This window comes from Ruditapes philippinarum, unplaced genomic scaffold (genome assembly GCF_026571515.1).
Source record: "Ruditapes philippinarum isolate M1 unplaced genomic scaffold, ASM2657151v2 ctg15731_1_1_1_1, whole genome shotgun sequence".
Classification (NCBI taxonomy): domain Eukaryota; kingdom Metazoa; phylum Mollusca; class Bivalvia; order Venerida; family Veneridae; genus Ruditapes; species Ruditapes philippinarum.
The window spans coordinates 5,593-21,354 of record NW_026851904.1 but is presented as its reverse complement, the minus strand read 5'-3'; the positions used below and the strand labels follow the sequence as shown (position 1 = coordinate 21,354).

The window sequence follows — 15,762 nt, the reverse complement described above, 5'->3', positions numbered from 1 at the left end:
TACATTTTTCGAAAGAGGTGGAAACGTGCACAAATACAGGTGAGCATGTCTTTAGGAAGAAAACAATTTGTATGATCACAATGATGTGTTTTATGAAGATCTTATCTGAACGGGTGATGTGAAAGATAACAATGAGACGTTTTAAATTTCCACATAAATAGTGCATAATAGTATGGTTATTTTTTGCATGTCGTAAGATGCTAAATATAAACTTATTGACCATATACATTGAGCAATTATTATTGGGATACAGACAATTATTAAGGTAAGACAGAATAATTTTAGTTCTATTGATGACACCAATTTGCGTTGGTAAATACGTTCTAATAAATTTTAACCAGCTTAGTGTTTTTATATACAGTCGATTTACTATGATTTCAAACACTAAAGCGATATTTTATTCGATATACCAGCAGATTGATTTTACTTGAAATACATTTGGAGATGTTAAAACGTATTATTTTATCAATTATGTACATTAATTTCACAGTCAAACTTGTCCCGTTTTCAGGCCTAAACCAGGCAATAAATCTATAAACTTTTTTAACAATTATCTCAAGTACTATAGCCATTCTTTGGTGCGCTACATGATTTTTTAATACTCTTACGTTTTCTTATAATAAAATTGTATTTTACCTGCGAGTCGACGAAAAAATGGTCCAAGTGGGAGCATTCAGCAGGTGCTCGATGACGTAGTATCCTACCATTGCTAGAATATGTAGATATTTCAAACAACAATTTAAGGCTAAGTCGGTAACACCCAAACTTCATTTATGAGTAAATAGATAATAATAACGTACATGTATCTTTAAAAAGATACTCGGACGAGGTAAAACTACTTTTACTTGCATAGGTTACCTCGGAGTTTTGTAATACTTTTTAATTTTCATATATCTAGGAAACAATGCAAGATATGTTTCTAAATGGAACTGACGTGTTTCCTTAAGTGTACCTCAAACCTGCGTATTCATATACAAATTAATATATGTTTTATTGGTAAATTGTTTATTTGGAGGAATTTTACAGATCTCAAATATCCAAGAAATTGTTATCAATACTCCTTTAGATTATTTTATAATTTGGATATATATACGTAAGTCGTTTCAGCAAGATCCTTTAGACTATTATACTTATCTTAGAATGGCCAATGAGATTTCCTGAGTTATGTTTGTAGTTTTAAAGTGACCAATGAAAACCCTACTAATATTCAGTTCTTCCGTGTAAGTTTTACATGAAGTCGAAGACTTCGTCCGAAAAACGGCTGTGGCTTATTATAATATATTATATAAACTTCATTTTTATTTTTTGTTGATCAATAAAGGGTTGAAGTCATGTACTTAGTATTATTTGCTGTCGTCGGTTTGATATGCGCACGTTACGCGGATTCTGCTCAGTGCGTATGTGCAACCACAAGCGTAGCTGTTAATGGAGCCGGAACATATCCTTACTGACCATCCTCGCTAAAGGTAATTGTCTTACGCTTGGAGGGTCAAGGTGGGGAATTCCAGGAGCATATTGGGTGAATGTTGACTATCAGGGACAGGTTTGTATGACTTTGTATTTCAGGACTTTTAAATTGTTGACAAGGTAATATATTCCAGGGGGTGCGTATACATTTCATTTCTGTTTAATTATTCGTGTTGTGAACTGCGGTGCTATGTTAACGCGCTTGACAATACGATATTCCAACATTTGTATGTTTTCAAGCAAAATGTTATATATGTTTTATATTGCAACAGGACTTTCAAATTGTAGGCCTACAGGATCATTTTTACATGAACGTTGAGACGCCATTTGACGTCACATAAATAAACTAAATGGCGTTAAGGAGAATACGTAATGAAAAGCAGTTTAACAATTTTCAAAAAAAAATTTCTTTAGGGGATATTGGCATAAAAAGATATTATTTTTTCTTGCATGTAAAGTTTATCGTCCTGGTGTTTTGTAATTGATCACTCGGGGACCTGTCTTAGGTCTTACTCCACATCTGAACCGTGTAATATTATTAACGTAAAATGTTTTCATCACAAAGCTCTCTCACACACATATAAGGTTTATGATGTTTGATTTTTTTCTTTATACACTTTGATTCAAGATTGGATGGATCAAAGAAAGGTACGTTACAATATCGGATTGTCTTCAGCTCCCCGGATGTCCTAAAATTTTAACACGTGCGGAATGGGGTGCACGTACCCCCACTTCACCACATACCAAAATGCTTCTTCCTGTCAAATACGTGTTCATACACCACGGTGCTATCGGCTCGTGTTATACCAAAGCTAGTTGTACCAGAATGGTGAAAGGCTACCAAAACTATCACATGGCCAATAATGGTAATGTAATTGTGTTTCACTTAAATTGACTTTAAATATACATATACTGTTGGGAGGAGTGCGGTGGGGTGTGGGAGGGGAGATGTGAGAGGGTGTTACACTGTACTAGATACAATAGAATTTATAATATGCCTTAAAAAGTAAATGTGAACCGTTTTACTTACATATCTCTTCATCTAATAATCTGCAATAAGATATTCAACAAACACAAATTTTGACACAGGTTGGTCAGATATTGGATATAGTTTTGTTGTTGGCGAGGACGGCAATGTGTATGAGGCACGTGGTTGGGACGCTGTTGGTGCACACACAAATGGTTATAATGATGTTGGACTAGGTAAGTTATGTAAGAATACAAAATACAAGTAATGCATGTTTAAAAGGTAAAAATGAATTTTAGAGCTAACGATTTTCACCTTTAATGAAACAATAGTTTTGAAAACAAATCCTTTGAGATATTAATGTATTTAATACAATTCATTGTATCTCTTTAATTTTCTTTACAGGAATCTGTGTCATTGGTAACTTCGAAAACCGCAAACCAAACGAAGCCGCACTGAACGCCATCAAACAGCTTATTGCGTGCGGCTTCCATAATGGAAAGCTGTCGCCTGTTTATTCTTTGCTAGGTCACAGAGATGTGCGGTCAACATCATGTCCTGGACTATCATTTTATAACCTTATTCAGAAATGGCCACACTATAATGTAAACCATTTAAAGGAAATGGGTTCATAGTGTTGTTTTGATGGTATTGTTATATTGTTTAAAAATAGGGGAGTCAATCTTAAATGAAATGACATTGTTTCATTTAAATGAACATTATTGCAACATAAAAATTATATCTCTCCATTTAATTGATAAAAAAGCAAACCCCTAAGCTTAACGAGAAAGTTTTAGACATGTTTTATGCAACGGATAATAATACATGTTAAATGATAATCTCTGAACTACAAAACCAACATAATGCGGTTGCGGCCAGCATGGATCGAGACCAGCCTGCGCATCCGCGCAGTCTGATCAGGATCCATGCTGTTCACTTACAAACCCTATAACAAGTTGAGAAACTGATAGCTAACAGCATGGATCCTGATCAGACTGCGCGGATGCGCAGGCTGGTCTGGATCCATGCTGGTCGCAAATCCATTATGTTGGTTTTGTCATGACGCGGCTCAAATGATAATCTCTGAACTACAAATGTATTTCCAAGGTAAAGGCAATTGGCTTATGCATGATGTTACTATATAAAATAAAAAGATATAATTTCAATTTTTACCCCTGTCCCACATTTTCTATCTTCCTTAAGTGCAAGAGGTCAAGGGGAGCATATGTTGACAACAAAACATGTTATGCTGTAGTTTTACTTTATCTAAGTGCTTTGTAGTTGTTTTTTTTTCCACATTGGTCTGATCAATTTGGATCTTTTGATTACATAACTACTTATAATTAGTTAGGTTTCATAATACTATTTAAACGTTGAAAAAAAAATGTAATATTTTCATCATTTCTATAGAAAAGACTCCACCACAAATCTACAATTTTCGACTGTTTTTGTTTTCATTATTTCGAGGGATTGTAGACCCGCGTGATACAGTTAACAGTTGTGGTATCTTATTAAGTCGTTGCTTGTTGAGTCATATTTTTAACATAATATAATAATACTTGAAATGTCAAGATGTATGTAATTTGTTCTTTGTAACTTTTAATTCTTTTATTGTCACACATATGATTGTATTGTATTTCTATTGCTGATATTTCTTCATGTATTGTACACATCCGTGCACTGTGTAGGGTCCGCTACCAAAATACAATGCATATCATTTTCCATTTTTTTTATTCTATATTTGTCTCCTTTACTTATATGATAAACGACAAACATTAGAGGCATCCAACACAACACTTCAAGAGACTCTGTTTGAAGCCAATAAATAAATGGTATATTCCGATTTTACTACTCTGATTACTAGTATACAACCAGCGGACAGAATAATCCTCTATAGGTCTTAAACAGTTTCCGTAACATACAGTCACAAATCGGAAATTAAATAAAAAAAGATATTTCCTTCATTATTATGCATCATTTTAACGCAATGGTCATTTCTTTGTTAATAAATTTATTTGGTAATGGGTTGCAAAAAAAGATTTTTTTTTTGTTCTTTTTTTTTTTTTTTGGGGGGGGGGGGTAAAATGAAAGAAATACCCCTATAGCAAACTTCTTCTGAAAAAAAATTCTTGTCCAACACTTATTAGTCCTTCACTTTTGAGTTCATCGGTTAAGGTCGCAGTAACACTTGATGTGCCATCCTTGTCTAATCAATGACCAGAGTTTCGTTACTCGTAGGTTTGTGTCACTTATTGAGGATAAACGTCATATAGTAAAGCTTAATATTTCATAGCGTTGAATTACGTATATTGGTGTGTAAAAAAACTGATTTTACATATTTTGACATTTACAAAATATTATTCTAAATGATTATCAATACAGAACTTGTATTGAAGTATGAGTGATGCAATTTTTCTGGTCCTTCGGGATCAACTTTAACATATAGTTTAGGCCTGTGATAGATGCGTCACTTTCATTATCTCTAATCTCAATAACATTGTGTCTTCAATTATCAAAACAATGTGTACTAGCAGAAAAAAATAAATAAATGAGAACTATTTTGCTATTTAGGACAGTGAACTGACTGTTATCCAACAAGGAGATTCTTAGAAAGGCGACATCAATCTGTGTAAGTATGCGACTGTAACAGACATGTAGAATAGTGGCCTAAGTGTCATATACGCGCATTTCTAGATAGATATTCATCTTTTACACCCTTTATTTTGGCTATTAGAAACTATTCTAACTTAGCTTATAATGAGCAGCTGCGGTGTCTGGTTTCGTAGTTATAAACATGTTTGTATTTTGTATCAAAATAAAAAGAAAACTAGAAATGAATGAAAAAAAAGACAATTAACTTAAAACAGGTCTGGCGACTGGTGACAGCTACAACATAAGGTTAACGCCTTATCTACTGAGATGCCATAACAAATGCTGTTTTCAATTTGCGCTATGCATGGTAATAGATTGAAACATCTTGTAAAATTGGATTGAATATTCAAATGTTTGTTATCATATATTATAACTAAATTATGAATCATTTAATTTAGCTCAGTTATGAAGAAAACTGATGGCTATTGATATTCATTTTCGAGAACGGACGTGTAGATTCAGTACTGGTGTCATAATGAGGAAACATGATGGTAAGAACACTAGAAGGGATAAAACCTCAGATCTCTGGGATGATATTTGAAAGAAAGACAACGGCACCACGCCTCTTAATTATTATCAGAATTATGAATGAAAATAAGTACAACTAACTGTTTTATGCTTACAATACGGTTTGTTAGAGCGTTTAAGTTATTGTTATTAGGTGTTTTTTTTAAAAGTAAGTTCATGTTTATTGCTCTGAATGTTTAAGCTTGTTTTAAGTTATTCTATAAATATCTTACAGGATTTACTCTGAATTAAGCAATAGTATGCATGTAATGTTACAGTTCTGATGAAAGTATTCTAGTCTACTCCAAAACACCGATAAAATATTGAAGTCATATTACAGATTTACAAGTAGCTTCATGTTACATAAATGGCTATTAACACAAATTAAAAATCACAGCCGATGCATATGTTTTCGAGCGAACATGGAACGACAGAAGAACAGGTTCAATATATAGTGGAATATTTAAAGTCCTCTCAAACCCTTTCCACGTACAAACAAGACAACATAGGACTAAGTGTCCACTTATCTATAAACGTCAATTTCAGGTGCGTAATTCGTTTTGGCATAATGACCTTTTGGGGAAATAAAGACGTATAATTGCTAACTTTAATTCACCTTAACTTTATCTACATTAGTTATAATCTTCCTACGTGTCTCTCTCCTAAATATAGAATTATATATACAGTACACACAGTAAACTTTAAGCTAAATTTACGTATTTCAAAATATTTGAGTTGTACATCGTTAAGATTTGTATTTGATAGATACAAAAATTCCGAAAGTAACGTACAACTTATTTACGTAAATCATATGAGAGGCTTGATGTAATATAACTTGTACGTTTTTTAATTTTCTTTGCATCTAAAGGTAACTGTATGAAAGAACAACAACGGTAAAGCAGAAACGTAAATGAATTCGTTTCATACTAGCAAAGCACATAAAACACTGCTGGTCTAATAGTGTGGCCATGTTTGGATGAGATCGTACAGTTTTTGGCCAGGACATGCTGTTTGTCCCACATCTCTGTGACCTCGCAGAAGATATGTAGAGGACAGTTTTCCATTAGCAAGGCCGCAAGCGATGAGCTGTTTCACGGCGTTGAGGGCTGCGTCGTTTGGTACGCGGCTAGTGAAATCACCAATTACACAAATTGCTGAAAAAATAAAAACTATATTCTGCCTAGTGGAATCGATTTATTTTCATATTCCTTATGTTGACTTTTGCACTATTCAGTCTACTGATAACCTAGATATGTTCTGTTGGAAGCAAACGTTTACAAAATTTAATCGAAAATCCTTAACAATTGACAGTTATAAACAGTAGAAAGTGCAAGTTCATGGCGACATTCAGCAAGGTAATTATGATAACCTGCTTCGTCATTGCATGTCTTTATATATAATATTTCTATATATCAGTTGTATGCTAGATTTGAAATTATTTTTTTTTTATTTAAAGGTCTTAATCATTTTACTGAATGAAGATATCCAAAGTAATTTACCAAGTCCGACACTATTATAACCATACGTGTGTGCACCAACAGCGTCCCAACCTCGTGCCTCATAAACATTGCCGTCCTCGCCAACAACAAAACTATATCCAATATCTGACCAACCTGTGTTTCAGTTCAATTACATATGATAATTGTAATTAAAACGATTCACAATAACTGTGTTGTGATTATTTAAAATTTATCGTTAAGAATACGGTATGAAAGTTTATTTATCGCGACTTTTATGGTTATAATGACCAAAAGATTTTTTTCGGCCGTGGAAGATTTTAGAAGTGTAGTAGAGCGCTTTATCATACGTTGATGACCTGTTGTGTGTAGAATTTAAAATCATATGTATATATTACTGTAACATATACATTACTGTATACTTTAACCAATAAACATTCACGTAAAAAAGTATACATTGCCGTGAACAATACACATATATATTCATTACCGTGACAAATATATAATCATTACCGTGACCGTCCATGTGATAATTTTGGTAGCTTTTCACTTTCTGTATACAATCAGCCTTGGTGTGACAGAAGCCGGAAGCACCGTGATGTATAAACATATATTTGACGGGAAGATGAAGTTTCCCGTGCACAGAAGTAGAGGCACGTGCGCCCCATTCTGCACGTGTTATGATATGCGGGCATCCAGCGAGCTGTACGTGATTGTTCGTTGTAGAAGATGAACCACAGTGTGAAATTGTGACATAACCTTCATGTATCCACCCGTTCTGAAATGAATTTACGACAAAACAATTATCCAATCATTAGATAGTTGACAAGAACGTCAGTGACAAGTATGTCAGGAGTATTACATGAGTACCTATTCTGTATAGTTTAACCTAAATTGCTGATCGTTTCTCACAAAAAACAACATTATTTATCTTTTCTTTAAATAAATAGGTACATTTGATATGTTTAATGCATTCGCTGGTACGAGAAAAGCACTGGATAAGTTTTTAAGTATGGCAAAAACTATGGATGATAAGTTGATTTACTAAAAATGTACGTGCCTTTCCATGGTAGTCAACATTCACCCAAGATGCTCCGCTCACTGTTTGTCTGTGACCTTTAAAGGTCAGACAATGACCTGTAGCAAGAGTAGTTAGTATGGTATGTGTTGTACCAGCTCCATCTCGAACATGCACGTTCGTTGTTGCACATGCGCACTGAGCGCATTCTGCGTAACGTGCGCAGAACAATCCGACAATCAATGATAACACGATGTACATGGCTATGTACAATGTTTCCCTTTAAATAACAGTAAGCTGAAGTAAACCAAAAGAACAAATAAAAAAAAATTGTCAATCATGAAATACTTAGGTTTGGTTTATACAGAATTTATTTTAGTTCGATTGTGTAGGAAGCTATTACCTTATAGACACACTTTCGAATCCGTTCCTGGAACCAACCAGTACTGAGCAATGAGTGTAAAGTTTTTTGCGCAAGGAGACAACGACTTGCCCCTGACGGGATTTGAACCCATGCGGCTAACGATCATTAGATTACTAGTCCGACGTGTTAATCACTCAATATTTAGCTTTATAAAGACATTCTATTTGCCTTTGAACTGAAAACTATAAATGATTTAGTATTTTAATAATCATTGAAATGTCTTTAAATTACCCAATCTTGGTAATAATTATACTGTGAAACATCATTTATTAATTATTTTATGTCACACAACGTTATTAGAATTATAGTAATTATGTGATGAACCTTAAAATAACTTTTTTCTCTGGCATCGATATTAACTGTGAAACACCATTCTTCCTATAGGTATGCTTTAAACAAAACCTATCTGTTAACTTTTGTGTATAAATCAAATGTTATTTTCCATGTAAATTCAGTTTTTTATGATAAAACTAAATCTACAGTTTTTTTTTTATTTTGAAATTAATATAGTTATGTACGTTTCTATAGAAACTATACAATATTAGATATACTTACAGCTAATCGGCGTCTCTTACTAATAACTAAGTGTATTCTGATCAAACCTTAATTGTCAATTATATAATTTAAAAAAAAATGAAACTTACGCCTAGTATTTTCACAAGGAATGTTCACTATCTCAATGAAGATTTCGTTAAATACCTTGAAGTTTGTCCGTGATCTAGTTGTACAAGATAAAGATGTCAGATTTCTTATCACTGCTAGTAGAACATTATGTTTCCCTTTATTAATAAATTACAAATGAGCCGCGTCATGACAAAACCAACATAGTGCGTTTGCGACCAGCATGGATCCAGACCAGCCTGCGCATCCGCTGAGTCTGATCAGGATCCATGCTGTTCGCTTACCAACTATATTACAAGTAGAGAAACTGATAGCGAACAGCATGAATCCTGATCAGACTGCGCGGATGCGCAGGCTGGTCTGGATCCATGCTGGTCGCAAACCCATTATATTGGTTTTGTCATGACACGGCTCATTTCTTATCACGGCTAGTAGAACATTATGTTTCTCATTATTAGTAAATTAACAAATATTTATGCAAAACATTTATTTATATATGTATGACTTTAAATATGCTTTTTTGTTTATTGTCTACTTCTCGGGATATTTTCAAATGATCTTTTTATGGATGATCAAGATTTTTATCCGATAGTAAGACATACATTCAATAATATTTGTTACTTTTCAATGAAGAGGACACACAGACAAAATTAAATCATTTTTTCACTTTAACTAAAAACTATTTGTTTTAAGGTTTCAATTTTTACCATATCTTAGCACATAGATAAAGCGGGCTCATTACAGACAAAGGGAATACGGTATTGTTTTTCCTAATTGATATACACGTGCTTACTGAAACATTAGCATTCAACCGACTAGACAATTTGAAAAATCCAGATTTTCTATAATACCCTGTTTATCTAGTACTGATTGAATTCGACCTAAACCACCAAACATAACATTGTTCAATTTTTGGGGAGTTGCGTGCATTATTTTGCATTTCTAAATATACACGGTGTATCATATCGGTGCCAACATCATTGTTTCGGTGAAATGCATTTAGAATCACTATCAACAGATGTCTTCTTCACAACTACTGTTATCTAGTCATGAAAATATTGCTTTATCAAAGTACCATCCTCAACAACAATTAGCACCTCATCCAGAATTAAATAAAGGTGTTCATAAAATTTAAGTAAAGTCGTTATTACATGTTCTATATAATTTAAAACACATTTTATATAGATATGTGTTTAGCGCCCAATATAAATTGAGATTCGGCTCAACTATCTAGTTTTTACTGGTAATGTACGGTTTAATATTCGGAATTTTGTCACGTAACGAAGGAAAGGTTTAAAAGTTAATAGGAAGTATTTTTGTATTTATTTTTTTCATGATATTCTTTAGAATGTATATTTGCTAGAGTTATCAATAAAATTATACCAATCATTTAGAAACATATCTTTTAGTTTCTGTCTTATTTTGAGATTCAACCACTTCTCTTATCAACGTGCTATAAAGTGTAAGATTATATGTCTTAGTTTTGTCACCACCAGGACAATTTATTACTCCACTCAGCGAAAGCACCCTGCCATTGTGCATTTTTAAAAGAAAATATATAAAATTTAGCTTAACAAATATTTATATGCTCTCATACAATGGTCATATAGTGGCCTAACAACCATGGCTATCACTGAGTTTTGGAGAATATAAATAAAATTGCGTTAGGATGCCAACTGTTTTTAACGAGGATTCTGCATATACATGTATTTTGTTTCGCTAGAAATTCAACGGTCTACATTGTTTGGCGTAGGGAACTGGTTAACTAAAAAAATGAGTTTATTTTTAAAATAAACTTACATAATATTAACATGTACATGTATGTTAAAAAAGTATAAAAGAAAGAAAGACCCACCCCCCCCCCCAAAAAAAAAAAAAAGAACAAAAGCAACAGCAAAACAATAACCAAACAATTTCATTTTATTAAATTCATATCATCATACCAAAATAATGCATAATCGCACAAGAGATAGAATTAGATTTGTCTTTGGTCACCTTGTTTCCAGATTTTAAACTTCACAACAGCAGATGTCAAGTGCTGTGTGGCAGCTGTAAAAAGTTGCCCCGTACTTCACTTTGGTGTTGCTATATTTTTTCTGGTCCTTAGGGATCATTGATGCCACCACTATTAAGTGTTGAGAATTTAGTACCGCTCAAGCCGGTGCTAAGGGGCGTGAGGGATGTTGCACGTCTTCATTATCCCTCATGAACAGACTCAATCAAACCGACTCTACAATTTTCTTGTAATTTTGTTGTGATTAATGCTTCCGAGGGATCACTTTTGTTTCCAGATTTTTTTACTGTATTGTGTTTCTGATTTGCTCGCATGTAATATGTTTTTTTTTAGTTGTTTATCGTCTTATGATGTGCGCGCACGTGGACTAAGATGTGCTTCATTGGAGGAACATTTTTATACATTTTTTCGTTTTCAGGCGGGGGGAAAATTTTGGGGGGGTCTTTTTTAAAGGGGGTTTGGAAATTTTTGGAGGGTCGTTTTCGGGCTGTTGGGAAATTTGGGGGAATTTGTCATTTTTAGGGCCAGGGGCTGCAGGTCGATGACATATTTTTAATCATCAAATTACTTAATTTAAAAACCAGTTCATCGCCAAAAAAAATACAAATGTAATTTTTTTTAAACCTAAACTTTTTCCCCGCTTTGGTTTTAAGTTTTTTGATAATTACCGGGATTTTTTTTTAAATTCACAATAGCGGGGATTCAAAATTACTGAACTGGATATTTTTATATTGTAAACAAAATTGGGGCCAAAAGAAAAAATTTAAATAGTTTTTTACCTTTTTTGCTAAATTACATTCAATAAGGAAAAAAAAATCAATTTTTAAACACAAATTTTGTTAAGGTTAAAGCTTAAAAACAACTATTGACTTTAAATGTTACAAATTGAGGATCTTTATTTTAAACAGGTCATATTTATATCTTACCTTATGTTTCATCAGGCTAGGTTGAATATATTGTAACATGTGTTTGATATGTTATTAAATTTGTTACCTAGAAACAGTTGGGAAAAAAAATGTAAATTCAGAAAAAGATCCATTCAAAAAATTCAAAGTTCTGAAAATTAAACCAGCACATTTGGGACTATTTGCTGTCGGCGTTTGTCAACAATTTAAAATAAACCAAGTTCATCGTGATCGTGTGATGAATTGAACTGATTGTATCAAGAAAAACTTGCTTTTAAATGAGGAAAAACAATTTACGCGTTAATAAAATATGCCATATATGTAAACATTAATTTGATAGCTGTAATGAATCAGGCAAGGTGAGTGAATTAGACTACTTTATTGGGTTTGCTATTTAAAAAGCATACACTAATGCTCATTTTTGGGAAAAATACTTTTTCCGGGTTTAAATAAAATCTAGAAATTAAAAACCCGATTTTTGATTTTTTTTGAATGAAGAAGAAAAAAACTATGGTTAGGAAGAAGCCCCAAATTTCCCAAAAATTTGGACCTTTTTTAAAAAAAAACTGGCCATTTTTTTAAAAAGACGCAGAAAAATTCATTTTTTGAGTTTTTGGTTTTACAACTAACTTTTCTCATTTTTGTGTCCCTAAAATATATTTATATTCTTTTAAAAAAAAGGACTGTGTACAATTTTAAAGTAGTTTCAAGTAGAGATTTGAGCATCATAGGTAATTTTTTTGTTATTTTTTGCTACTTTACATTTCTAAAATTTAAAACCTTTTTCCCCCTTTTAAGTGATCATTTCAAAGTAACTTTTTGGAATCAAAGATTAAGTTTGATTCCGGAAAAGCCTAAAAAATAATTAAAAAACTATCAATAATGAATGAACCTTGCACGAAACAAAGAATTTTTTATACGATAAAAAAAAATTCAACCCCTATTTCGATTGTTAGGATTAACAAGCGGTTATTCGTTTAGTATTACCCGTAATACTAATTGCAGATCAATTAAATATTTATATAATTTTACCAATTTTTTATATTAAAACACTAGTCGAAAATTATTTTTTCTTCAGAAAATTATTGGTTTTTCAAATGACACGATACGACTTTAATTTATTGAGAATTAGGACGAGGATTCCTTTAAACGGTTGCAATCATTACATACTATCTAACATATGTTAAAAGATATAGCATTTGGACCAAACCAGGGGGATTTTTTTTTCTATATATACTCGGTGTTAAAAAAAATTTTGAACAGCATCGAAAACTATGTGATTGGGTTTACCCCTATGATAAAAGTTTGGCTTGTTCACTAAAATTTGTTTGATGCAATGAATTTATGCAAGGGTGTAGGTGACGATAAGTTATTTCGTTATTTAGTTAAACAAAAAATTAAAGATCAATCAATACATGAAACTGTAAGTCAAGATTATAGGACTCTAGAAGAGCTTTATTTATAGAAAATTATTTTCTACCATCCATGAAGGGTTATTAAATAGAGAAAACACTGAAAAAGAGAACACGGTAAAAAAATTGTAAATGTTGGTCATGGACGGAAACGGTTCTTGGAATGTGCAAGTAACCAAATCCACGGCCCCAAATAGCACCGGGTTAAGCAAAATTTCCCAACATTAAATAAATTTTTAGTTTACAGCTTGCAGATGCATACTTAATAAAACACAAGGAGTCAAGAAACCAACAATTTCTGTAACAACATCAAAAAACTTACCCATTGAATCGTCGCAGTTTTACATCGTTTTTTACAGAAAAGATTTAAAAAAAGGGGATTAAAAAAAGTTTCCCCTTTTTTCAAGAAAGGGGGAATTTGGGTTTAAAACGGAAAAGGTCGGACTCGTATTAACTCGGGCCGGAATATTTGAAACCTTTTTACGGATCCCAGAATAAAAACGGAGCGGGTTTCAGGTTAAAAAATTAAAAAAATTTATAATTTTCCCAAAAAAAGTACCCCCATAAACTTATTTTTTTTGCCTTTTCATTCCCTTAGTGTCCCAAAGTACGTGAGTTTCGATAACCCCGGGGAAAGTGAAAAGATTCAGAAAGGTGCCCTTTTGCCCTTTTTAAGAGGGGCAAAACAACTCCTTTTTATATTGATCATATGTCCCAATATATTTTAAACCACACCATGAAATCCCAGAGTGCAAATTCTAGCTGTATTTTAAACTTTTTAATGTAAAACCCCTTGCGGGGAAACCTTACCTTTGAGAAAAGAAACCCTGGTCTTACACGCGCCCACATTGTCAAAATTTAAAAAAGGTCTTATGTCACATAAAGCCCCTAAAAATTCCCACTTTTTAGGCAATAAACAAAGAAAATTTTAATATTTAAATTTTACTGGATTTTTTTTTCCCCCAATAGAAAAAAAAAAAGAATTATTGAAAAATAAAAAAGAAATTATAATACAAACCCAAAAAGAAGAACGGGAAAAAAGTTTATTCTACGGGGAACAGTTTTTAATTAAAATGTGGGTTTTAAATTTTAAAAGTATGTTAAAAACCTCCTCTTGTAGATTTTAACAAAAAGAAATTATATTTTTTTAATCAAAAGGAAAAAAACGATGTTACAAAAAGGGTTTTGCATTTATTTAAAGAATAAAATTAACCCCTTTCTTTAAAAAAAAGGATAACAATCTTAAAATACTTTACCCTTTTAAAAAACAATTTCACTAATTTTCTTTAATTTTCTGACCAAACGCTCTTTTCCAAAACTGTTCATTGCCCTTGAGAGAATAAATATCAAAAAGGGCCCCAAACAAAACCCCGACAAATCCAGCAACACAGAACCACTAGAGGATTTTTTGCCTTTTTCACCCCCGGTTTTTTTTAAAGGGTGAAAGGGTATTTCTTAGGGGGCTTAATTAAATTTTTATGAATGTCGCTCCCCAATTTTTTAAATTTTTTAATCATATATTTTATAAAAATAAAATTTAGAATTTTACTTATTTTTTTCTATCTGGACTTTTTACTTCTTTTAATTTTTTTAAATTATTTTTAAGGTGTTTTTTTCAACCCGTGCCCAAAGGCATGGAAAGAAAAAATATTTTTGTATGAAAGTTAAAATTAAAATGTCCCCCAAATTTTTTACAAAGGCCGGATCAGATTTTCTTTGACAGAAACGCAAACTTTTTCTCAGAAAAACATAAAAATAATAAAAATCTTTTGCATATATAAGAACAGGTCAAAAATTTAAATTTCGTCGCTTTTCCAAGAATACCCGAACACCCTTTTTATGTGTTTTGAACCTATCGCCGTGTGATATTAAATTCAAACGGAAAAATAGAACAGCAAATTTGGGCCCAAAAAAAAACTGCATTACTTGCATGGAGTGAAAAGGGAAAAAACACTTTAATATACCTTTTATGCTTTTTATATATTCTATTTTTATTGTTCAATGTGGGTTTTAAAGCATTTTCCCCCCGGACAAAAAAATTTTTTGTTGTAAATAGGGAAAATCGTAAAAAAAAGGGTTACTGAGGATCCCTCTTATTTTGGACTTTTCTCTTATTTTTGGGTTGCCCTCAAGGCTTTCCCTTATTATTATTATTATTTTTTGGAAAAAAAAAAGGGAAAAAATATCACCCAAAGGGTTTTTTACGTAGTCTCAAAAAAATCCCTTTTTAACAAGAAGGGAACAAAAAAAAGACGAACAAATAACGAAAAATTGGGGAAGCCCTTAAGGATTCTCGATTTGACCCCTGCACCCTCCTT

At 32.4% G+C, this 15,762-nt stretch overlaps 2 protein-coding genes across 4 annotated transcripts; one reads left to right on the top strand and one right to left on the bottom strand.

Moving 5' to 3' along the window:
- Positions 1-124: 124 nt before the first annotated feature.
- On the top strand, positions 125-4,457 carry LOC132742269 (peptidoglycan recognition protein 1-like). Of its 2 annotated transcripts, XM_060730635.1 has the most exons (5): positions 125-265; positions 1,322-1,543; positions 2,096-2,333; positions 2,557-2,670; positions 2,840-4,457. In XM_060730635.1, exons 3-5 carry the CDS (start codon positions 2,216-2,218, stop codon positions 3,067-3,069), a joined length of 462 nt encoding a protein of 153 aa, XP_060586618.1. In that variant the 5' UTR covers positions 125-265; positions 1,322-1,543; positions 2,096-2,215; the 3' UTR covers positions 3,070-4,457. The 2 variants fall into 2 exon arrangements, with proteins under 2 accessions (XP_060586618.1, XP_060586611.1); XM_060730628.1 differs by lacking the exon at positions 125-265 and having other exon boundaries at positions 1,293-1,543.
- A 2,032-nt stretch (positions 4,458-6,489) lies between these two features.
- On the bottom strand, positions 6,490-9,270 carry LOC132742281 (peptidoglycan-recognition protein SC2-like). 2 transcript variants are annotated; one of them, XM_060730648.1, is made up of 5 exons: positions 9,137-9,270; positions 8,111-8,365; positions 7,564-7,828; positions 7,093-7,206; positions 6,490-6,747 (listed from the first exon to the last, which is right to left on the bottom strand). In XM_060730648.1, exons 2-5 carry the CDS (start codon positions 8,327-8,329, stop codon positions 6,548-6,550), a joined length of 798 nt encoding a protein of 265 aa, XP_060586631.1. In that variant the 5' UTR covers positions 8,330-8,365; positions 9,137-9,270; the 3' UTR covers positions 6,490-6,547. The 2 variants fall into 2 exon arrangements, with proteins under 2 accessions (XP_060586631.1, XP_060586637.1); XM_060730654.1 differs by having other exon boundaries at positions 9,048-9,149.
- Between the last annotated feature and the right edge of the window lie 6,492 nt (positions 9,271-15,762).

What these genes read in the sequence shown, in the direction of transcription:
- LOC132742281 (XM_060730648.1), bottom strand. Translation starts at nt 8,329, where the DNA reads ATGTACATCGTGTTATCATTGATTGTCGGATTGTTCTGCGCACGTTAC. An exon ending in TTATCACATGGACGGTCACG is followed by an intron (nt 7,207 to 7,563) that starts GTAATGATTATA and finishes ACTGAAACACAG; the next exon opens with GTTGGTCAGATATTGGATAT. An exon ending in TTATAATAGTGTCGGACTTG is followed by an intron (nt 6,748 to 7,092) that starts GTAAATTACTTT and finishes TTATTTTTTCAG; the next exon opens with CAATTTGTGTAATTGGTGAT.
- LOC132742269 (XM_060730635.1), top strand. Translation starts at nt 2,216, where the DNA reads ATGCTTCTTCCTGTCAAATACGTGTTCATACACCACGGTGCTATCGGC. An exon ending in CTATCACATGGCCAATAATG is followed by an intron (nt 2,334 to 2,556) that starts GTAATGTAATTG and finishes ATTTTGACACAG; the next exon opens with GTTGGTCAGATATTGGATAT. An exon ending in TTATAATGATGTTGGACTAG is followed by an intron (nt 2,671 to 2,839) that starts GTAAGTTATGTA and finishes TTTTCTTTACAG; the next exon opens with GAATCTGTGTCATTGGTAAC.